Below are 23,233 nucleotides of genomic sequence, written 5' to 3' on the forward strand. Positions count from 1 at the left end.
ATGCTACTGCCTGGAAGTACAAAGGATCTTCAGCCTGTCCTTATGAAGGACAGCTCCTCTCATTCCAGATATCCACGCTCCCTCACATACTCAAAGCAGAACCAGGAATTCCTAATTTCTCCCTCTACAGAATTTTAAAGGGAATCACAAAACAATGTTCAGAGAACTGGAAATTTTTGCACTGAGGGCTCAGGGGCTCAAAGTCCTCTACATTTACACTCTTCACTTGACTGTACATTTTTAACATACTCTGCTGTGTAGCCATTCAAGTTCTGCCAAGCTAACAGACCAGACCATTTATTCATTTAACAAACACACTCCCAGCTAACACCAGAACAGTGGAAAGGGCAGAGTTTGTTCTCTAAAGAAAGAAACAAAACTGCTTTCAGCTGAAACAGACTTTTAATAAGCTTTAACACAATAGACAGTTATATAAATCCAGAATAAGGCAGGGGTGATGAATGGAAAAATTAACACAATAAAGAATCAGTATTCTTCTCCCTCATCTTCCCCATCAGCACTATCGGCCCCTACCTCCTCATAATCCTTCTCCAGAGCAGCCATGTCTTCCCGAGCCTCTGAGAACTCCCCTTCTTCCATCCCTTCCCCAACGTACCAGTGGACAAAGGCACGCTTGGCATACATCAGATCAAACTTATGGTCCAGGCGGGCCCAGGCCTCAGCAATGGCTGTGGTGTTGCTCAGCATGCAGACTGCACGCTGCACCTTGGCCAGGTCACCTCCGGGGACCACGGTTGGGGGCTGGTAGTTGATGCCAACCTTAAAACCAGTGGGGCACCAGTCTACAAACTGGATGCTGCGTTTGGTCTTGATGGTGGCAATAGCAGCATTGACATCTTTGGGAACAACGTCACCACGGTACAACAGGCAACAGGCCATGTATTTACCGTGACGAGGGTCACATTTCACCATCTGATTAGCTGGCTCAAAGCATGCATTAGTGATCTCTGCTACAGTCAACTGCTCATGGTAGGCTTTTTCAGCAGAGATGACCGGAGCATAGGTAGCCAGAGGGAAATGGATTCTAGGGTAGGGCACCAAGTTGGTCTGGAATTCTGTCAGATCTACATTCAGGGCACCATCAAATCGCAGAGAAGCTGTGATGGAGGACACAATCTGGCTGATAAGGCGGTTGAGGTTGGTGTAGGTGGGGCGCTCAATGTCAAGGTTTCGTCGGCAAATGTCATAGATGGCTTCGTTGTCTACCATGAAGGCACAGTCGGAGTGCTCCAGGGTGGTGTGGGTGGTCAGGATGGAGTTGTAGGGCTCAACGACAGCTGTGGATACTTGGGGAGCTGGGTAGATGGAGAACTCCAGCTTGGACTTCTTGCCATAGTCTACGGACAGGCGCTCCATCAGCAAGGATGTAAAGCCAGAGCCAGTGCCACCACCAAAGCTGTGGAAGACCAGAAAACCCTGGAGACCTGTGCACTGGTCGGCCTGTTGGGAAAAACAAAGTGGATTCAGTGTCAATTTTAAGAACCAGATTTTTCTCTCATTGATTTTCAAGCATTTTCTTAAAACATCCTTAACACTCAAGAAAATACAAGAAGAAATTCAATCCCCTCCAGTTGCTTGAGAATATTCTGTAGCCTATTGTAACTTCAAAATAGCTATAGACCATAAGATCCAGCCTCCTAGACGATGGTGAATGCCAAATTCTACAGCCCCTGCCAATTATCATGAACGAGAGCAGCTTAAATCCAAACACTTCAATAGGACTGAATCACATTTAGAAGGCTGCTCGGGAATTGTCCTTCCTTCTCATTTGTTTCCTGGTAATAAAAGTCTTTATATTTCTCCTCCACTTCATTCCTGATCTAAGATGCAATTCTTTTCATTCTTTTGATGACTCAGATGGTCAATCTCTTTAAAAAAAAAACCATGATTTAAGCCAGTTTGCTAAACTTTATTTTGTACAGTATACCAGTGACAACTCACATGATGCAAAACCACAAGCAGTGGTTTAGATATCAAAAACTAGGTTCAAACATAACTATACCAAAAATAAACCCGCATTTTATGACTTACCTGATGTTCAAATCCAGCTACTGTCAAACTAATTTCCCACAAACCTGTTGCAAATACCCTAAGATTTCTATGTGACTTTCAGCTCTCATTCACTCATCACATTTACTGTTCAAAACTCAATCATGGCTAAAAAGAGAATAAATTGTTTGCCAGCAAGCAGAAGATAAAGTAGGAAACATTCAGTAAGTCACACTAGAAGCAGCAGATGATTCTGTACTGTGAAACTAGCAGATACATCAGGAGATCTTATCCCACTTAATATTGGGGTTTTTATTTTTAGAACTATGCATCTCCACGGTTCTTTATTTCACATTTCCAAGCACAGGGCTCCTTCAGCAGCAGAAATTACCCACCAATTTCCTAATCCTGTCAAGGACCAAGTCAATGATCTCTTTGCCAATGGTGTAATGCCCCCTGGCATAGTTGTTAGCAGCATCTTCTTTGCCAGTGATCAGTTGCTCAGGGTGGAATAGCTGGCGGTAAGTACCAGTGCGCACTTCATCTGTGAAAAGAATTAACGAAAAAGGTATTTAGTTTGTTGTGACATTGTGTGATCAAGAACCCAAGATGTTTGTTCAGAAATGTATCTACTGAGAAAGCTTTCAGATATTTGTCTTCAGAAAAATTGAACTTTGGGGTAAACTAAGAGATGGCATTGAGATCATTACAGAGGACAAGAATCCAGAATGAAGATGAACTGTGGAAGTGGCCAAGTTTTTCTGCATCAGTAAAGAGTAAAGGCACCTTAAATATTAATTTCAGTGTATTCCAATTGCTCTCAATCGCATTGTTCAATTGCACAACTTCTTCATTCTGGATTGTCCTGTTTCACTGAACAATCATTAAATCATGTTTAATGACCATCACAAAAAAAAATTGTAAAATCAAGTTAGTTAGATGACTTGCTTTATAACCACAACGTATGACCATAATGGGCAGACTCCATTATAGTCATGTTGAGGGCAACCTGTAATGTATTATAAGTAGACTAATAGGACCACCTTTGGTGGGAAGGTAACAGTTTTCTGTGCGCCTTTGGCCACATGACCACGGAGACATCTTCGGACAGCGCTGGCTCTTCAGCTTTGAAAGGAGATGAGCACCACCTCCTAGAGTCTGGAACGACTAACACATATATACGAGGGGAACCTTTACCTTTAATGGGAAAATACAGCATTTAAATCTTTATTACTGTTCACAATACAGAGTCCCCTTTGGGAGAGGATGGGCAGCTATATAAATTTGATAAATAAAACATTGAACTATATGCCAAGGTTTTAGAATCTGAGTGTTTATCAGGAATTATGGTTTTATTGAACATGGGAGTAGGTAGTAGAATATTGAGAAATTGGAGATCTGATTGGCAGCATGGAAGCTTCCAGCCTAATATGGCTTCCAAAGCTGATCTCCTATTTGGAAAGGTGTTTGGAGATCTGATATTATTCCAGATATTAAAGAAATGGCTGCAAGAAGTGTGTGATACGTTTTAGAAAAAAACAATTTTTTTCTACTAATCAGATGCAGCAGTAAACGTTACTATGTCACAGATTTTGTGATATTTTACAATATTTCGTATTTATAAGCAGAACATCCAGATTCAGCCACAGTTTTGTCCCATAGTGTATCAGCCTTGTGAACTCTCAAGCTTACACTTTCTGCTATGTATTCAAGTTAGATAGTGATTAATATTTATATGTTAGGGTGTAGGTATATACATAAGTATGTATATAGCATATGTGTGTTATGTATATGTACACTTTTGAGAGCAGGCAACAGAATTTCGTTTTTAATGTGTGCCAGAGTGCCCACATTCAGATATGTCACGATGTTCTTCAGGATCTAAGCCTGGTTTGTTTGTTTCCCTTACTTGAAATGCAAGGGACTGGACCTCTGACTTGAACAAGAAATTTTTGTTTTTCTATGAACCTCTAACCTTTCTTGCCACTGAGTATTTCTAAAATGTTAATATTACTGCAAGTAGCTCACCTATCACCGTTGGCTCCAAGTCTATGAACACGGCCCTGGGGACGTGTTTGCCAGCTCCAGTCTCACTGAAGAAGGTGTTGAAGGAGTCATCCCCTCCCCCAATGGTCTTGTCACTGGGCATCTGCCCATCTGGCTGGATGCCATGTTCAAGGCAGTAGAGCTCCCAGCAGGCATTGCCAATCTGGACACCGGCTTGGCCAACGTGGATGGAGATGCACTCACGCTGTGGAGAGAAACCACTTCCATTATATTTATTCTAGAACAAGTACACCACAATTAGCAATTGGCTGCAATGATTAAACCACTCACCAGTTGAGGAAAGTCCCAACTAGCAATAAATAATCATCTGTTTTCATGCAACATGAAGCATGAGCTATTAACAAGACTTAAGGGCTTGGTTGTGCTAGAAATTATTAGCTCTGTCTGTCTCTGTCTGGATGTTGTGAAAGTGCAGCTATGGTTGAAATTTTGGTGCAAGCCAATGCTAACAATTACTTCTTCTTCTTGTGCCATATTCGTCATCGGATGTTGGCGATCCTATTTTTATCAACAGCCTCATGAAAAAGTGCTGTTGAATTTTGTCCAAACCAGCCCCGTAGATTTTGAAGCCATGATGTTCTTCTTCTGCTTGGACCTCATTTGCCTTCAATCTTTCCTTGGAGGATTAAGTGAAGTATGCCGTATTTTTCTGGGTGTCGCATCAGATGTCCAAAATATCCTAACTTTCGCTTTTTTATGGTTTTGATAATTTCCCTTGGCTTTCCCAGGCAGCTTATCACCTCCTCATTTCTCATTTCAATAATTTCTCATCTCAATGCTAACAACTACCTAGTCTTAATTCACTGGATGGTTAAGCGCCAATCATTGCAACAGTCACAATTTCTACCCCCGTTTCTCAATATGTATCTTTCTCACTTGCTTCTGCAACTTCTGGAAATGAAGGAAAGCTGGATAAAGCACAGAAATCACCCGTTCAGAACATTCTTCTATATTATTTAATAACTGGCCAGCAAGTAAACAATGCAGCAGACTTTTGATCACCAGTTCAGGTAGATGCAGTAATGTTTAGTTTATTTTGATTTGTATTTGATTTGTATACCACCCTACTCCCGAAGGACTCAGGGCGGTGAACAGCCACAAGATAAAAACACATAAATACAAAATTTAAAAACAGAATAAAACCGAATTAAACAATTTGGCCGAAGACAAATTTAAAAACACCCCAATAAATTAAAAACAAATTAAAATTTGCGTTTTAAAAGGGAAAAATTAGGCCAAGCCAGCCTGATGGAATAAAAAGGTTTTAAGAGCGCGGCGGAAGGTGCGTAGATCCGGGATCCTCGGTATCTCCGGGGGGAGCTCATTCCAGATAGTAGGTACCCCCACAGAGAAGGCTCTCCCCCAGGGGCCGCCAGTCGACATTGTTTGGCCGACGGCACCCGGAGGAGCCCCTCTCTCTGTGACCAACCCAGCATGAAAAAGAGTTGGTGATGGGGATTATGGGAGTTATGGTCCAGCACACCTGGACAGGGTCAGGATGGGGAAGCCTGATCCAAGGAACTCTTTTAGATGCCAACTTTGTACTTGCAGCTTTAAGAAAATGCCAAGCTAGGTAAACAGGAAGAACATTCTGAACCTGCACAATGGCTGCTTCTGCAAAAGCAGCCATTGTGCAGGTTCAGAATGTTCTTTCTATTTACCTAGCTTGGCATTTTCTTAAAGCTGCAAATGCATTAGCTATGAGGTTGGATTCCAGTTTATTTTTCAACAATGAAAAACACAGAAACCAGTATTCAAAGACAGGTCATTGGGCAGGAAAGTGCCAATAGCTTCATTTTTAAAAGGTGCAGCACCCGAAAAGTAGCAACTCTTTATGACGTACGTTGGGGTGCGGATGCAGCTACATCAGCTATATTCATCAACTACATTAAATATGGGATCTGCAAGCACTTCAGACTTGATCTCCAAGGATGCTTTCCTGTGGGCAAGAGGGCAAAATATAACACCTGTCCAATGATCCTTAAAGCAGCTATATCTTTTTCCAGAATTGCATGGCTACCCCTTCATAGCTGCCACACAATCCCACAAAATGACCAGCTGCTTTATGTGCTTTAAACCCTTTTTTGTACCTGAATGCGAAGCACCGTCAAGCAAGCGTTATCCTGAGATGCAATTATGTGCAGAATATAGAAGCTTTCGTGGAGTAGTGTCGAAAACCCCCCCACACACCTCAAATGTCAGTCTTTAAAACTGGCACACCAGAGTACTGTTATTTAAAACTGTTTCCAAAATATTTAGAAAAGCACCTTAATTTTAGTCCAATTATGGCTTTAAATACTTTTGAGTGTAAGCAAACCCGGTTAAAACTGGCAGCAGAGAATGCTGGAATTACATCTCTGCCTTCCTGTCTTCTGAAGAAATAAAACACGGCTGCGTCAAGCTTTCTGTAATTCGAGAACATTCCTGATTGTACAAATAAAGTTACTTTGGTCATGAAGCAATCTAGTGTCATTGTAACAATGATTCAACTCTACTTTGATCCTAAACTTAGAAGGTCTCTTCGCTTCCTACCCCCAACCTCCCAAACCAGCTTAAACCTGCTGGCTCTGTCATCATCTGGCTCACAACACACAAGACATTAGATTAAACAGCAAGGCTTTAAAGGTGTTGTTTGAAGGGCTAAGGGTCAGGCATCACCGTGTCTTTTCAAAGGAGCAGGCAATGGACAGCACAATTTGATGCCTGTCACAAGAATTGGGGGAGGGGGGAAGGGCTTGATGGCCACTTTGGAGCTCAATGCATCTCCAAGAATTCACTTGGAGGTCAAGAGCTGAAAAAATGTCCTACACAAAGAGGACCATATTATAGACCATAATTATAGTCCATACTTATAGCTTGCTCCTGGGGAGGAAAGCTACGGCAAATCTAGATCGCATACTAAAAAGCAGAGACATCACCCTGCCAAAAAAATTGCGTATAGTCAAGGCTATGGTTTTCCCACTTGCAATGTATGGCTGTGAAAGTTGGATCATAAGAAAGGCTGAGCACCAAAGAATTGAGGCCTTTGAACTATATGGTGCTGGAGAAGACTCCTGCGAGTTCCTTGGACTGCAAGGTGCTCAAACCAGTCAGTCCTAGAGGAGATCAACCTTGACTGCTCTTTAGAAGGCCAGATCCTGAAGATGAAACTCAAATACTTTTACCACCTAATGAGAAGGAAGGACTCACTGGAGAAGAGCCTAATGCTGGGAAAGATTGAGGGCAAAAGAAGAACGGGACGACAGAGAACGAGGTGGCTGGATGGAGTCACTGAAGCAGTAGGCGTGAGCTTCAATGGACTCCAGAGGATGGTAGAGGACAGGAAGGCCTGGAGGAACATTGTCCATGGGGTCGCGATGGGTCGGACATAACTTCGCAACTAACAACAACAAATTATAGACCATATTTTATTACAATAAATTGTAAAAAAGGAAATTTCCTCAAAATATTTAGTGTTCTTTATTGAATAAGATAAGGCCAATAGAGATCCCCTATTTGGTTTACAGCTCTCTTAAAAGATCCCTGGCACTTTTTTTGTATCAAGCTCCTTAAATGGCCTTTTCAAGCTTGCAATGGATTCCTCCATAATTTTTACTTTGGATGTGGAAACTTTTTTTTTTTTAATTTTAATAATCATAGGAGATTCTTTATTTCAAAGTACCCTGTTTCCCCCAAAATAAGACATCCCCTGATAATAAGCCCACTCAAGCTTTTGAGCACATGGCAATAAGGCCAAGCGCTTATTTCAGGGTTCAAAAAAATATAAGACAGGGTCTTATTTTCGGGGAAACACAGTAACTTTATTTTCTCTCACTGTCTCAGCTATCCCTTAACATAACCATTAACACAAATCCATGATTCACTGAGACTGGAAACTATGGGAAATACATTGTAACAATAGATTGCTAAATTGCATCTTTGCTAAATTGATCTGACAATAGCAAAACCAAGTACTAAAACTAAGTACCCAGACAAGAATAATTAACCAAAGAACCTGTTCAGGCACACATTTCCCCACAACTACAAATAGGCTGCCCAGAAACCATCTACACAACAAAAAGGTAAGCCAACAGACACTAGGAAGGACAACTAAGATTGACCTTTCGACAGTCATGCACGTCAAGACCACACCAAGGACCAGTCCCCTTATAAAATAAAGCCTCTGTACCCCATTTACTCTGTAGCCTATCCCCCAGAGCAAACTTCTTGATTTCGGGAAGCAATGGATCACCTCCTTTCCACCAAGAGTGTGCTTTGCATCTTATTTGCTTGCTCAACTAAACATGGAGAGAAACTAATTGAGATAAGACAAAAAAAAAAAACCCTCAAGCTCCAATATAGTAGCAGTAGCATGTGAATGTGTTTGTGTGCAAAAGGAGTTTGACAATTTGTCAACCTTTTTTAATCTGAGGTCTTCCAGATACAATGGATGATTGTATCCATTGCGAATCGGCGAGATCCGGCCATGAATGGTGTGAATGAGTTTTAATGTTTTTAATTCTTAAATGTTTTTTATAATGATTTTAAATGCATTGTGAGCTGCCCTGAGTCTTCGGAGAGGAGTGGCATACAAATTGAATGAATAAATAAATAAATGATTGTCAATCTCCTACAAGATGTTTCACCAAAAACCAAGGAACACACATTGCAATTTAGCATATTGTACAACACTGTGCTTTGTAAACCTAAGTGCATGGTTTAAGATATTGTGTGGTCTGCCTAACTGTGATTTATTCAACAACCCCAGGTTAATCAAATCAGACCTGGAATGAGTAACTATAGTTTATAGCCTCCAGCCTATGACCAATGACTATGCTGCTGACAGAGAAAGGTAGGAACTGACCTGGAGTTGTACAAAAGTCTTTCTCCAGATTGAAGGAAGACAACCTCATACATGAATCCTCAGCAACTTTCAGACATCACAGTAAGCCATAATGCATTGTGGAATAATCCATAAATAACAAGATCTCCCCAGTCTGCTAATCCGCATAGAAACCATATTTTGGTTGAGGATAATGCACAAGTCAGACCAGTATATGACCAATCAATCCTCTACAAGGTAGACAAGCCTGTATTCCCCAGACAATATTGCTCACTTCTTATCATCAATAGAAGTTCTGGGTGGGATTCAAACCTGCTTGAGTCACTGTGACTATTGCAACACATTGTATTTAGCGAAGCCAGGAGCATCATGTCCTGTCCCTCTTTTATCAACTACTAGCAGATGCTTTATGCTTCATATACGCAAGCACTAGCAACCATAGCCTTTCCATGCATTCACATACTCAGAAATGATTTTAAACCAGCAGCTCTGGAGTGGGACATTATGGAGTGTGGAGGAGGTTTTATGGAGGCAGACTTCTGCATGCAAACTTAGGGCAACCCATGCAGAGACTATACAAGGAAGCCAATGAAAAGAAAATATGTAGTATTGAAAACAAAGCATCTTTTGGTAAAAGAGGGACTCTTAGATTCTTGTCTTTAATTCTCTGTGTAAAGAGTAGTTCTATTATCAGAGGAAAATGAGGAAATGCTATACTGTGACCCAGGTTATAATGAGAAGTTTGTTCAATAAAAGCCCAAAGGGTACAGTATCACATGGCTCTTACTATGGAAGCTACTTCAATACCCTTCTGCATAATGGCGAAGAAACAATGGAGTCCTTGGTGCTCTCTGAGCCTGGTTGGTTGGTTTTTTTTTTTTTAATTTGATTTATATGCCGCCCTTCTCTGGAGACTCAGGGCGGCTTACAATGCATTAAGCAATAGCCTTCATTCTTTTGTATATTTTATACAAAGTCAGCTTATTGCCCCCACAAACTGGGTCCTCATTTCACCTACCTTAGAAAGGATGGAAGGCTGAGTCAACCTTGAGCCTTGGAGAGATTCGAACCAGCAGAAATTGCAGGCAGCTGTGTTAATAACAGGGTGCACTAAACCACTGTACTATCAAGGCTCTTGGTTGCAGATGTTTCATTGTACTATTGCACTGATGTTACCTAGATGGGTCATGAAACACCTGCAAGCAAGCAACCGAATTCAGAGAGCACCAAGGACTCTACAATTTAACCTTGAGCTACAGATATTCTCTATTAGGAGCAAACTATTTTAGGAATCCTAGCAGGAATGGGCTTGTTTTAACTAGTCCATGCATCAAAGGGAATATTCAGCAATATCCTCAGGCCTGACCAACCTAAACATATTAGTCATTTCAGGAAAGCAATGTAATTATCTTTCAGCACTAAAAAAAGGGTAGGGGAGAACAGTCTGAGAATTAAAATTGTTGTTGTTAGTTGCAAAGTCGTGTCCGTCCCATCACAACCCCATGGACAACGTTCCTCCAGGCCTTCCTGTCCTCTACCATCCTCTGGAGTCCATTTAAGCTCATGAGAATTAAAATAGCCTTCTCTAACTTAACCATTTCCAGCTGACTTATACTACAGCTCTCAGTATTCCCAACCAACATGGGTGCTGGTGATGTTGGGTGCAGATCAGGGGTGGGTTCTACTTACCTTTATTACCGGTTTGCAACGGGGCCGCACGCGTGCGCTTGCTATGCGCACTCTTTTGTGCATGCGCAGAAGCATTTTAATGATGTCAGGGTCAGTGGGCGGAGCCTCCCACCGGTTTTACTACCGGTTCTATAGAACTGGTGCGAACTGGGGGCAACCCACCACTGGTGCAGATGATTGGAAGCTGTGTCCGAAAGATTTATTTATTTATTTATTAAATTTCTATGCTGCCCATCTCCCCTACAAGGTGACTCTGGATGGCTCCATCTTGATCTTCAAGATCTTGATGAAATCATGTTTAACTGATTCTGAGCTGGGAATATTAGTATAAGAGTGTCAAATGTTAGCCCCAAATCTCTAAAAGCTGGATTGACATTACTTTATACCCAAACTTCCTTTCTGTTGTAGGTAAATACTAGCTATTCATTTATGAGAGCACCATGAAGCATCTTGAATTCTTATTCTAAAAACGATGCATCTTTCTAGAAGGCTTGGAATGAGATCAGTAGAGACAATACAGTAAAAACCATGAAGTAAAAGTATTTCAAAATTCCTATGTATCTTGAAACATGAAAGTGAAGCAAAAACATTTGGAATATAATTTCATTTGATGTAGTCTGCACTATTTTCAAATAGATGGCAGATCTTTGAATTATGGTGAGCCTTAAGAAAATCAGCCAACCATCAGCTTATACTAAGCCAAACAGCAGTTTATCTTAACCCTAACTTAAACACCGCTTTCCTGCCTAAACATAACATTAAAAAAATTATCCCTCAGATCAAGCATTTGAACAATGTCAATTTAAATGATGCTCCAGATGCATTTCCTACAAACTCTTGTCACCACTGCAAGTTATCCAATGGTGCTCTGCAGTTGTGACTTGATTTGGCCTGGACATCATATATGCACCAGATCCATTCAGAAATTCTCCTCATCTTATTTGTAACTGGCTTTGTGCAATACTCCCAAAGCCTATTACAGCAAGTAGCAAAGCCACATGTTGATAAAGTCAAGCATGGCCACTTTCATTTCATTAATACTTTATTATGGTGTTTAAGGAAGCCTTTTTAAATGTGGCTTAAAGTGCTAATGCTGGTCATTTTGCAATATTGTGACTTCCTGTTTTTATTGTTTTCATGCCTGCTATAGAGAAATATTACCTAGGAAAGGGTTGTTTTTTTTAAAATTAGTAGACACACTCAAAAATATTGGAAAAGCAGCACGGATTATTTAACAGGATTTGAAACTTCAGTTTCTTTCATATGCTAATGTCTCCCTTTTCCCTGAAAAATGACTCAACAGGTATCTATGAAAAATGAAGGCAAAGAAGATGAGTCACAAGACTGAAGCATCAAGTCATATCCTGCTCCTAAAAGCAAGATAAAGAATCCCTATTAGGCCACCTCCTACTGGTAGCTTTTTTTTAAAGAGACAGTCTTCTTTCTCTGTGCTGTACGAAGCCTGGAAGATTTGGGCAAGAGTTGCCCATCCATTTCGTGGAAAGAATATGGTGAGGATACGGGAGCCTTGCTCAAGATCTTAGAGCTTTTGACATGAGTTAATTACTGATATTACCGCATTCCAAGACTTGATACCGATAAAAGAGGATATTTGTAGCTAGGGGCGGGAATGACGGGTGGTAGGTGCTCTCTGAGCTCGGCTGTCTCCTTGTAGACGTTTCATTACCCAAATTAGGTAACTAGGTTTGGGTAATGAAACGTCTTGCAACAAAATAACCAAGCTCAGAAAGCACCAACGAACCTTTCATTCAAAACTCAGTCTGTTCTTATCAGCTCCAAACCTCCAACTGCTTATCTCTAAATATCATGGATGATTTACTGCTCCCTTGGAGCAGTCTGCAGCCACATGCAAACCAACGATAGAGCTCTACTCTTTCAGCCACGAAAAATACGTAAAGCCGAGACGCAAGAAGGGAAATACTTTCAGAGGGTGTCATGCTCCAACGAAGTGGGATTGAGTTCGGTAGGGCATCCGGCGCAGGGACTTCCCGCCTTCTGATGGGCGAAACACCCTGCAGGAAACGTCCCAACATCTATCTACCCTTCCATCCATGCGGGCGGTCATGTGTGCTACTATCAGTCGGAGCTAGGAGCCGCTTCTTTCTACCGACTGAAACTGGGATCTCTGAATGCTTTAGAAACTTCAGAATTGAACAGAGTCTCCCGCGGAGAGGGACCGGGGGGGGGGGGGGGGAGAAAGTGAAAGCCGTAGTAGCGCTACTTCGGAGAAACAAGCCAGGACAAAGTTTAACTTTTATCGCTCCCCGCACTTTATCTTTAACTGTGAAGTAGCCCTTTAGGTCCGCTCTGATCCATCCCTCCTTCCATGTGTCGCGGGAGCCGGACAGGACCCCATTTTTACGGCTACATTTCTTCCCCCCCCCCCCCAACTCGCTTTCAGCGCCCCCAAATCATCCAAAGTCGGAAAAATTGTCCCTTCTGATTAGATTTAGGGGAAAAAACAAAAAAAAAAAAAACATTCGCAGAATCCTTTGTTCGCTTACCATGTTTTGTTTCGTGGAAACCGGGATACCGGGAGAAAGCACCTCCAACAAGCGGGTCGAGAGTCTTCCTCACTAATCGACCCGTTTAGGAAGCCGCCAGTGAGCCAAAACTTCTTGTTAGCTGAAGCAACCCCGGGCGGCGCCTTTTATAGCGCTTGGGCGTGTCCTAAGGCAAGGGGGCGTGGTTAAACGGGAAGGTAACGAAGGAGGCAGGTTTTACTTTCCCTTCCTCGCCCTTCAGCTGCCGCCTAATTGGCAGGCTCGAATGTCCCGAAATCTGAACGGAATGACATGCGCAGGATAGAATGAGAGGGGGAGGGAAGAAAAGCCAGCTTGGGGGGGGGGGCTGCACCCCTTGGCGGCCCCTAAAGCGGGTGGGTCACGCGCTCTCCACCGCACCCCCCCCCCCCGTGGATCCAGAAGAGACTTCGCCGTCCAATTTCGGATCGTTCTATAAAATGCCTATCAAAAGAAATTAATTCTAGCTAAGTGTTGTTTCCAGGAAAACCGAGACGCCTCACGATGAACCGCAACGAGGCATTTCTCTTGGGTAGAATTTAGCCGCCGAGGCGAAGGTTTCCCTCGCTCTTCTCTCCGGTCTTTAGTGCGGGGAAAAAATTACGGTGTGCGAAGCCGGGGAAGCAACCGGGCAGGTTTATGGAGAAGTTTTAGGCGAGAGGAAGGGAGGACTTGTTGAAGGAGACCTCCACCCGGGAGACAGAGATGGAGGGAGGGAGGGGAAGAGTCGCCTTGTTTTCGAAGCGCCGTCGCTGCACATTCCGAAAAGATGGCGGGGCTGATCCGCTGCGGCAGAAACGAAGCCCCGGCAATACCTTTGGCGGAGGAAGGTCAAACGAGCAGGGCTTCTGTGTCACACTGAGCTTCTCTTCAGGGAGTCCTCATGAAATATTTAATATTTGTGATGCCTTTTTAAAAAGAATTTTATACTCTCCCTCCTTTCAATGATCTCATTTTTTTTTTCCTGTCAGCAGGCTGGCCCAGTAGCTTTCAGCCAGGGTACCTTTCATGGCTGGGTTCACTTCACATCCCATGCTAAGGGTTCACATAAGTGTGCCAGAACAAAAAGACCATGCTGTCGTTTAATAGTGTAGGAAGAAATATCCTTCTGGGTTCAGCTCCAAGTAGGGAAAAAAGACACTGGAGACTGCTTCGAAAGATGGTTTAATGGTGGACAGGATCACATGGCTTGAGTTCCTGAACAGAAAAAGGTGCCAGACGCAGTGAGTCCCCGGGTTTTATGCCCTCTCTGGCTTTGAACTTCCTGGGGCCCAGAAAGAGTATCCTGATTGGTTGTCAGACTTCCCGGGGGTGGGGGTCTTAGCTAGCCTTGCTGGCTGATGTAATCTTCCCAGGTGCCATGTGGTGAGTTTCTGTTGCTAGATGGGTCCTATTGTCAAAGATTGAGTTTCTGCCTCTGGCCCATTGACAAAAGGTGGGGGCAGGAAGATGGGAGCTGTTTTGTCTTTAAAACATGCTTCTCCATTTCTCATCCAGAGAAACATAATACTCTGCCTTTTTAATATTTCCCAAAATATTTCATTCTTCTAGGAAAGGGGTGGGTGCTAACTTCCTACAATAGAATGGCCTGCAACATGTTCCTTAAGGCATAAGGCAATTTTGGTTTGACTTAGCTGTAGCTAGGTTGTTGGGTTTTTTTGTTAACAGGATGGTATAAAGCAGGGTCTGTGTTGTGTAGCAGCACCTAGTCCATTCCTTTATACCAGGGTCTCCCAACTTGGCAACTTTAAGACTTGTGGACTTCAACTCCTAGAATTCCCCAGCTAGCATGGCTGACTTTAGCCAGCATGGCTGACTAGGGATTTCTGGGAGTTGAAGTCCACAAGTCTTAAAGTTGCCAAGTTGGGAGACCCTGGTATAAAGGAAAGGACTGGGTGTTGCTACACAAAAACAGAAAATTAGTCTCATCTGAGTATGATTAAATTACCGGTTCAGATGTTGTGCAGATAGTGTCTGGGGTAGAGCTTCCTTTTGCAGAGGCACCCCAAACCATTTCTGCAGTTAATTAAAGCTGCTCTCATGTGGGCACATTTGAAGTGGGCTGGAAATCCAAACATTGTAGGGATATTACAGGTTGCAACCTCCACCACTACTGTTTTCATGAATTTAGTGGAATTCATAACCTCAGAGCACAGTTCATTATCCAGATGGGAATTGCCTGCTTATCACTATATTGCCCGGGGATAATATACAGAATTAGCAAAACTTCCTATGCTCAGAGCCAATCAGGAGACTGTTTCCTATCTGAGCATGTATATCATATTCACAGGTGATGTCATCTGTCCGTGTGGCTGTAGTTCCGCTATTCAGCTGTGTGGCATCAGCCCATCTGACTTTGCCTGAGAGGAGTGGCTTATGTGATCTCATCCTCATACCTCCTGACCCCAAGGTATGAATATGCCCACCTTTTAGACCATATCCCCAAGGCAGTCTGAAGCCATCTTTAATTCCTCCAGTTTTAAAATAAATATTTTTTCTCTTCTCCACATTTGGTTTTGCATCTACAATGCTTTTCCACTGATGTGGTTGACACAATCGGGCTGGGATTTACTCAGCTCTTACTATACAGAATAAAGAATAACAGAGTTGGAAGGGACTTTGGAGGTTGTCTAGTCCAACCCCCTGCTCAAGCAGGAGACCCTCTATGCCATGTATGTTAAACCTGTGGCGTCATGTTGCCATCACATGATATTTCACAACGTTTTTCCCCTTCGCGGAACTGGGGTGGGCGTGACCTGCATGTGATGCATCTGGTGGTTCAGAGAACCGGTAGTGGCAGCGCGAGGTTCCACCCACCCACCTGGATGTCATTACTTCCTGGTTTTAACCAGGAAGTAACCTGTTTTTGACCTTCTGCGCATGTGCAGAAAGCTTTGCGCATGCACAGAGGGTCCAAGCGTGCACATGATGCATGCACAGAGCACACACTTCTGAACCAGTAGGGAAGGTATGTAGATTTCACCTCTGCAGTATACCCTATATACAGACTCCTTATATACACAGATATTGCACTCTTTTGGAAAAGAGGCATTCCTAGTGCCAGAGTGAAAATGGCCAAGACCAAATAAATCCCCCCTGGTACTTTGCTTTATTGTTGCCAGATTTAATAAGGGCATCTTAAAAACCTGACAGAGAAGGTTTCTTCCCCCTTCTTACATCAAAGAGATTGTAGAAATTCAATCTTGAATTTGTTTCTGGTTCCCTCTTCTCTTTCAGGGCTGATCTGGTGTTTATGTAAGAGTTGTTTTGTTTCTTCAAGGCCATCTCTACTCCTTTACATTTACCACATCTGTGTTGAAAAGAGCGAAATATTTGGGGCCAAGGAAAGGTAATTGTTCAGAGGAGAAACTCTACCGTATGTTGGAGTCATAAATTGCTCTGATTGTACTAATTGTGTTTTTAGGAAAGGTGGTGTTTGAATATAAGAGAGCAGCTAATGAGGTGCCACAGAGAGGGCAAATCTCTGATTGATTTCCTTCAAACTGTTCCAATGATAATTGAGATATTGGAGCCAGTTGGTCTAGTGGTTGAAACACCACCAGGGTTAGAAGCCAGGAGAATATAAATTCTTAGGCATGAAAGCTGGCTGGGTGACTTTGGACCAGTCACACTCTCTCAGCCCAATCCATATCACAGAGTTGTTGTTATGGGGAAAACAGAAGGAGTATGATGTGTTTTCTCTGGCAAGTTATTTATAAAAGCAATAAAGATGAAACATAAATAAAATAATAATAATAAATATCTCATTTCACCAACCCAATGACTAAAAAAAATCTACTTTCAGACTGAACCTCAGCCAGGATTTTTGGAATCTTTAACTTTTGCTTGATTTTCCATTCCCCTCCAGCACTCTTCCTCCTCCCCTCCCAAGTACAAAAGCTATAAAGGTAACCCTCTTTCCAGTAGGGAGAGAGTGCCAAAGAAAAAAAGCCATGGCTGCTGGCATGGCTTGAAGTTGCATGGAGCAGGGATCTCCAACCTTGGCAACTTTAAAACTTGTGGATTTCAACTCCCAGAATTCCTCAGCCAGCAAAGCTTAAAGTCTTAAAGTTGTCAAGGTTGGAGACCCCTGGCATGGAGCAACTTGAATAGGAATTTAGAAAGGCTTCTGCCCATTTTATTCTGCACCCCTCCTACAACTGTGACCAGTCAGCTGGGCTATTTTTTGACATGGGCTTAGCACTCTTTTAGAAACATGCTAGACCCATGTTCAGAAATCCCGACTGACTGACAGGACAGAGAACCACCGCATACATACATCCCAAACCTGTCAAGGAACTTGCTTAATCTGCCCCACATAGATTCGGAAGAGTAATTGGAGGTTGGTTTTTCCTCCAGCACAGGGAGGGCAATCTGAGTCAGAGAACCCATCAATTAACTTGTCCTGCATTAAAACAGTAAGGTCATTAGTGGGACAAAATAGAGATTGGCAATCAGAGCACCACAATTTGTACCAGCCTAATCTTCTGCCAGCTCAAGAACTGGTGGATTGTAGTTTAATTTGACCTTCTGACTGTGCCTGGCATCCTGACAGATATCTGAATGGGGGCTTTGTTTCAAAGCATATGTTTAAAATTGTACAAGTCTGGAAAGAAAGAAGTATATATGGTTTTGTTTTTGTTCTTCTCTTGTTATACCAGTGGCTGAGTTTCAGAATATGTTCTTCCTTTATCTAGTGTTGCTTTTTTTTTATTTCCTCCTAAGAATGATGCTTGTTCTTAATAATGGTGTCTGTTGATCTCATATTGCTACTTTTTATCTCACTTTGTCTCTCCAAATTGACTACTTGAATGGGAAAGGGTCATTTAATCTATTGCCACTACTCTGGCTTCTTTTGCCTTTAACAAGGTTAATTAAGTTTTGATCCCTGAATTGGAAAAGACAAAAGGACAGCATATAGGGAGAATCTGTGTGGATTCATATATTTTAGTCTAGTGCCTTCTTCAGACCTGGTCTGTGTAATTGGTCTATGATTCAGCATCATGTGTCATGTGAACCCAGATAATGGAGTTACTTAAGTAAACATGGCTAATAATAGTAAGTGTTAAGCAAATAATGGGTAAAGGAAACTTACTAATAATAATCTAGCACATTACTTTCCAAAGGTGTTGATCTACAATTCATTATCTTCAGCCAACATAATTCTTGGAGTTGGAAAGTTGAGGAAAATTGGACTAATGCTCCCATTTGCAGATACGGGCACTCCTCTATAAATATGCCACTGCATTCCACATTAAGGTTATAGCTGAGTTCACATTACACAAAGCCAACATGAAACAGATCACAATCAGGCTCAGGGTGCTGTGTGACTACAATCATAAATCAATCAATATGATTTTTAAATTCTAGCTTATGACAGCGTGTAAACCAATTGTGTTCTATTAAACCTTGCTTAGAGAAAACATGTTTTGACATATCGTGGAACATATTTCTTGGTTTTGCAAGCCACCATAAGCTAAAATGCTATTGATTAATGTACTGTATTAACCCAACAAGTATTGTTAGTTTATAATTCAGTGATTGACTAAATCATGGTTAACCATGGATAAATGTCATGCAAATACAGCCACTGAATGGATATAATATTCTTGCTTTGTTCTGAGCTCCGATTGACGTGGTTATCTAACTCCGCTAAGGCTTATAGCACAGAAAAAAAGCAAGGACATTCATTGATAATTTGCCACCTAAAATCCCTTCAGATGTTAGTTTTATTACTTCATGTCTTAGCCTATGTTTACTTGGGTGTAATTGTCAGAACGGATCTTCTACATATAGCCTGCTTTCCTTACACAGATTATCAGCAGGAGTTTCAGTTAAGCATGTCCTTTGAATAAGCCTTTAGGACTTTAGACCTGGTTCTCACATTGTTCTAGCTTACCTCCAGGAATCTAAAGGCAGTTTTCAAAGGATTCTTAAATAGCTTTCATCCAAGCACTGATTATGCCTATTCTTCTTTAAAAAAAAAAATCTTCCCCTGCACTAGAACATTGTCAGCCTATCATTTCAGAGTAATTAAAATAATTCTCAAGGTTGAAGATCTGAATGTTGCCTAATTCTCTCCTACAAACATATTTGATTGCTTTTCTTTTGAAGAAACATTGCTAGAATCAAATTTATTTCTGGAAATACCCCAGGCACATGTTGCTAAGAGAACATTGGTTATTTTATGTATAAATAATCACAATGTAAAGACTTTGACAATTGCAATGTTTTAAAAACAGACATTATAACCTTGGAGGCAAAAACAGATCTGGGAAGGACAGGGCTGGATGAACACAAACAATTTTGAGTATGAAACTTATTACCATATAAGTAAGATAACAGATCTGAATATAAATTTAGCCTAAAACAGGACTAGCTGCCTTTTCAGGCAGAGATTTATCTTCAGGATTTCTCATGAGCTTCTAAATTGAGAATATACTGGAAAAAGTTGTGTGAAGGATTGAATGATGGCTGAATCTTTATGTTAAAATTTAGGCATGGCTAAGTAAGTTCCTCAAAGACCACAAGGAGGAAATGGTCTTAGTTCAGCTGTGAATAGAATATTTTAACTCTTTGCAGACTTTTCTGCAAAGAAAATATAGAAGTCAATCTGGAAGCAGTTCCTTGCAACCTAATTAAGCTGTGGCTAAATATGATACAGATGCTGCTGAATTATGAGACTTAATCCATCTCTCATGCAACCCTTAGATGAGGATAGGAAGAAATATACATGGAAGCAAGATACTGTTTAGTGCTTGTAGATGAATTATCAGAAAATATGTCTATGGAGATTCTGAGTCATCCATGTCATGGTTGTCCTAAAGGTGCTTTTTCAGGAGGCAACTGGACTTCCTTGTTTTTCTTCAAAGACATTTCGCTTCTCATTCAAGAAGCTGCTTCTTAGTCAGAGCTGAAGAAACTTCTTGGGTGAGAAGCAAAACATCTTCAAAGAAAAACAAAGTCCAGATGCCTCCTGAAAAAACACCTTTCGGACAACCGTGACCTGAATGACTGAGAATCTCCATTGATATTTAGCTAAGCACTTTGGGATGAACACACTTCAAATGGTGTGGGAGATGAACAGATTTCCAGAAAAATTGCAGACTACAGGAACCATCTGTACTTCAGTTTGAGATGCAGACAACACAGACTCATCCCCAACAGCCTGCTTCTGTCTTCAACAGTGAAGGGACACAGAGAAGAAAACATCCTGCAGCCAAGAAGGCTCCACACCCATTTGCACTACTCAGGTGACCCTGAGGACACCGATAAACCTCCAACTGGCCTCAAGGACTCTCTAATAGAATGCAAATGACCAGCTGTCTGCAAGGAATATAAATCCTTCCATTCTCCACCATCCAATCAGAACTGAAGAAACTTCTTGGATGAGAAGCGAAACATCTTCAAAGAAAAACAAAGTCCAGTTGCCTTCTGAAAAAGCAACTTTCGGACCATCAGAAAAGATGCTGCAGTTTTATATTTCTGCATTTGATCTTACCAAGAAAATAGGCACCAATCCTAAGATAGTTTCCTCAAAATGGATAAGCTATGAATCTATTTTAGTGGCTAGATTCAGTCTACACACTCAGTCACAGTATAATTTAGCATGGCATACTGTTATAAACTGAACTTCAAATTTATGCCTCTAGAGAACTGGCAACACTCAATATAACAGTATTTTATTCATATACTAGCATATTTACACAGACCTTGTCCTATCCCCAACACCATAGATATTTTTGGTTGAAATTCTCAGTATAGAAAACAATTTTTTTGACCTGAGCACATAAGATGTGTTCTTACCAAGAAACAGCAATAAAAATAGTTGTGTAAAAGCCAAGCCAGATAATTACTTTGGGAAAGAAAAGTTATGTTGGCCTGGCCTCTCAGTTAAGAGCCTTATTCTCTCAATGGCTCTGACTGGTAGTCTTTGGTTAAGTTTCCTTGACTGCACAGCATGCCCTCATACTTTCTTAGTTCCCAGGATCCACCCAGAAATCGAATATTATTCCAGCCTAACTCTAGCTAGCTGGGACAGCCAATGTATTGAACTGTATTCAGATGAAAAGGCAGGTAAGTCAACCCACATCATTAACTCATGCACACATCTATGTAGGTTATTTTGTTGGCAGCCAGGTGCTATTCTTGGAAACTCTGCTTTCTTCCCCATCAACATCTTCTCTCTTCCACGGGCGTAAACGCAAGAGGTCCATTTAGTTTACAATGGATGCATTTTGAATGCAACTGTCATGAACTGCACGTGAAGGAATGCATGAAATAAGTTTCTAGCTTGTAAATGGTTGTGCAAAGACATCTAGTCAAGACAGCTTCCACACACATTCACATCCTCATACATATTAATCAGGGAGCCTAATTTAAATTTATATGTGATTTGTTACAGATTTTCTACTTCTGTCCATACTCAGCATTCCTTGTAATTGTAGGGCAGCTTTTTTATCTAACGTTTCAAAGTCCACTGCCAATGTTTCAGTCTTCTCTGACCAATGTTTCAATTAAGCATTGTGGGATCCGATGAATTCTGGATTCTTTTCCATTCCCAGGCATTTGTTCCATCACTGGAAACATCAAATCTGACAATTTAAGGCAGGAAAGGGATGACACAGCTTATTCTGAAGTTGCCTCTCAATAACATTTCCCTCTGGAAAAGAATTGCTTATTGTTGTCTACTATAGTTTCATGCCTTCAGTGTGGGTTAATTAGATTTATTTATGTAAGAAGCAAACTTAAACCACCCCAAATTACAGAGTATGATTCTAAAACCCCCTATGACTCCACTGTTTGGGTCCTATACTAGTTTTTATATAATCGTGCAATAGGGAATCATTGCAAAAAATAAAATAAATGGCCCTTTATACCAGATGTACATGCCAACGATACAAATTGTTTTCCTTAAACTAAGCCAAAAATGAAGTGAGCTGAGCTTATAACTAAGTTAAAAAAATAATTGCAATCACATTTTGCATTTTCATTGTGATTTTTTAAAAAAATGATCTTAGAACCTTATTGAGGATGGTGATCCTTCACTAGAAAACTATGTAACTGCTTGTATGTAGTCATTTGCTTAGAAGTTCTATGCTCAGTGAGAGAAGTTCTGTTCCTTGATCCAGACAGATTGGATAAGATTTTGTGCTTGTGTGACTTCCTAAGGAAACTTGCCAACAAAGAATGCAAAGAATGTTGTTATGTAAAAATGGGAAGTGAATTCAGTTCCCTCATATGCATTAACAGGAAACTAATATGGTCTCCACGATACACAGTTGGGGGGGGGATCTACCAAATAGATATTATTTTATAGGACAGTTGTTGCAAAGTACCAGTTGATAACTATTATGTCACTCACTAATATTTCATGAGAATCCTATAGCCCAGACAAATCTTTCCAACAATTTTCCCTATCTGGTGTCATCACAATGTGTTGAATTACATTTCCAAATATTTCCAGCCAGTGTAACACCTGGCTACATTAGCCAGAGATTCTAGAATTGCTGTTTGGACCAACACCTTAAAGAAACAAGGTGGGGAAAATCTGGCTTATACTTTAAAGTTACAGTTGAGAACAAAGTTAGTTTGTGAAGAACAGCTGGAAAAGGCTGTTTAGCTCAGGAAGCATGCACCTTGCTATTTCAAAGAATGCATGTTCCCTATTTTAAAGCCCCAAAGTCTACCATGAAATACAACATGTTTTTTTTTTTTACAGTCTCTAGCTTTTCATTATCACATTCTAATTGGCAGTGCTTCTTCTTTTCAAGAGATAATCGTACAATGCAGAAGGTTTATACATGGGGAAGTCCATCCTGCACAGCAGGAACTTCAAAATAAAGATAAATGTTGAAGCAAAACAGGAATTTAATTGAAAAACATGGGCAGGGAATGTGTAAATCCCAGGCTGCAGGAATTGGTGAGGGAGGGGAACTGACAATTTCCTGGAGTTTTGTCCGTAAAAGGTTGCACTGAGGATTTGATGTTCCATTCCGATTGAGGTTGTCTATAATTGCTGGGAATATTTAAAAATACGTAAACTCTGTTAACAACCTCCGCATGAGCACGTTGTCTTCATATTTTATTTCTCAAGATCAAT

At 41.3% G+C, this 23,233-nt stretch overlaps 1 protein-coding gene and 1 long non-coding RNA gene across 2 annotated transcripts; one reads left to right on the forward strand and one right to left on the reverse strand.

The window, feature by feature from the left end:
- Positions 1 to 383: 383 nt before the first annotated feature.
- On the reverse strand, positions 384 to 13,777 carry LOC117662869 (tubulin alpha-1C chain). Its single transcript, XM_034412559.2, has 4 exons — positions 13,114 to 13,777; positions 4,039 to 4,261; positions 2,406 to 2,554; positions 384 to 1,461 (listed from the first exon to the last, which is right to left on the reverse strand). The coding sequence occupies exons 1-4, from the start codon at positions 13,114 to 13,116 to the stop codon at positions 487 to 489; spliced, it is 1,350 nt and encodes a 449-aa protein (XP_034268450.1). The 5' UTR covers positions 13,117 to 13,777; the 3' UTR covers positions 384 to 486.
- Positions 13,778 to 15,406: 1,629 nt separating this feature from the next.
- LOC132711010 (uncharacterized) lies at positions 15,407 to 22,113 on the forward strand. The gene is made up of 3 exons (XR_009621756.2): positions 15,407 to 15,541; positions 16,369 to 16,480; positions 20,319 to 22,113. It is a non-coding gene; the product is annotated as an uncharacterized LOC132711010 (long non-coding RNA).
- Positions 22,114 to 23,233: the final 1,120 nt, after the last annotated feature.

This window comes from Pantherophis guttatus, chromosome 2 (genome assembly GCF_059756535.1).
Source record: "Pantherophis guttatus breed Tessera chromosome 2, ASM5975653v1, whole genome shotgun sequence".
NCBI classification, from domain to species: Eukaryota; Metazoa; Chordata; class Lepidosauria; order Squamata; family Colubridae; genus Pantherophis; species Pantherophis guttatus.

What these genes read in the sequence shown, in the direction of transcription:
- LOC117662869 (XM_034412559.2), bottom strand. An exon ending in CTTGGAGCCAACGGTGATAG is followed by an intron (nt 2,555 to 4,038) that starts GTGAGCTACTTG and finishes TTCTTTTCACAG; the next exon opens with ATGAAGTGCGCACTGGTACT. An exon ending in TTGACAGGATTAGGAAATTG is followed by an intron (nt 1,462 to 2,405) that starts GTGGGTAATTTC and finishes TTTTCCCAACAG; the next exon opens with GCCGACCAGTGCACAGGTCT.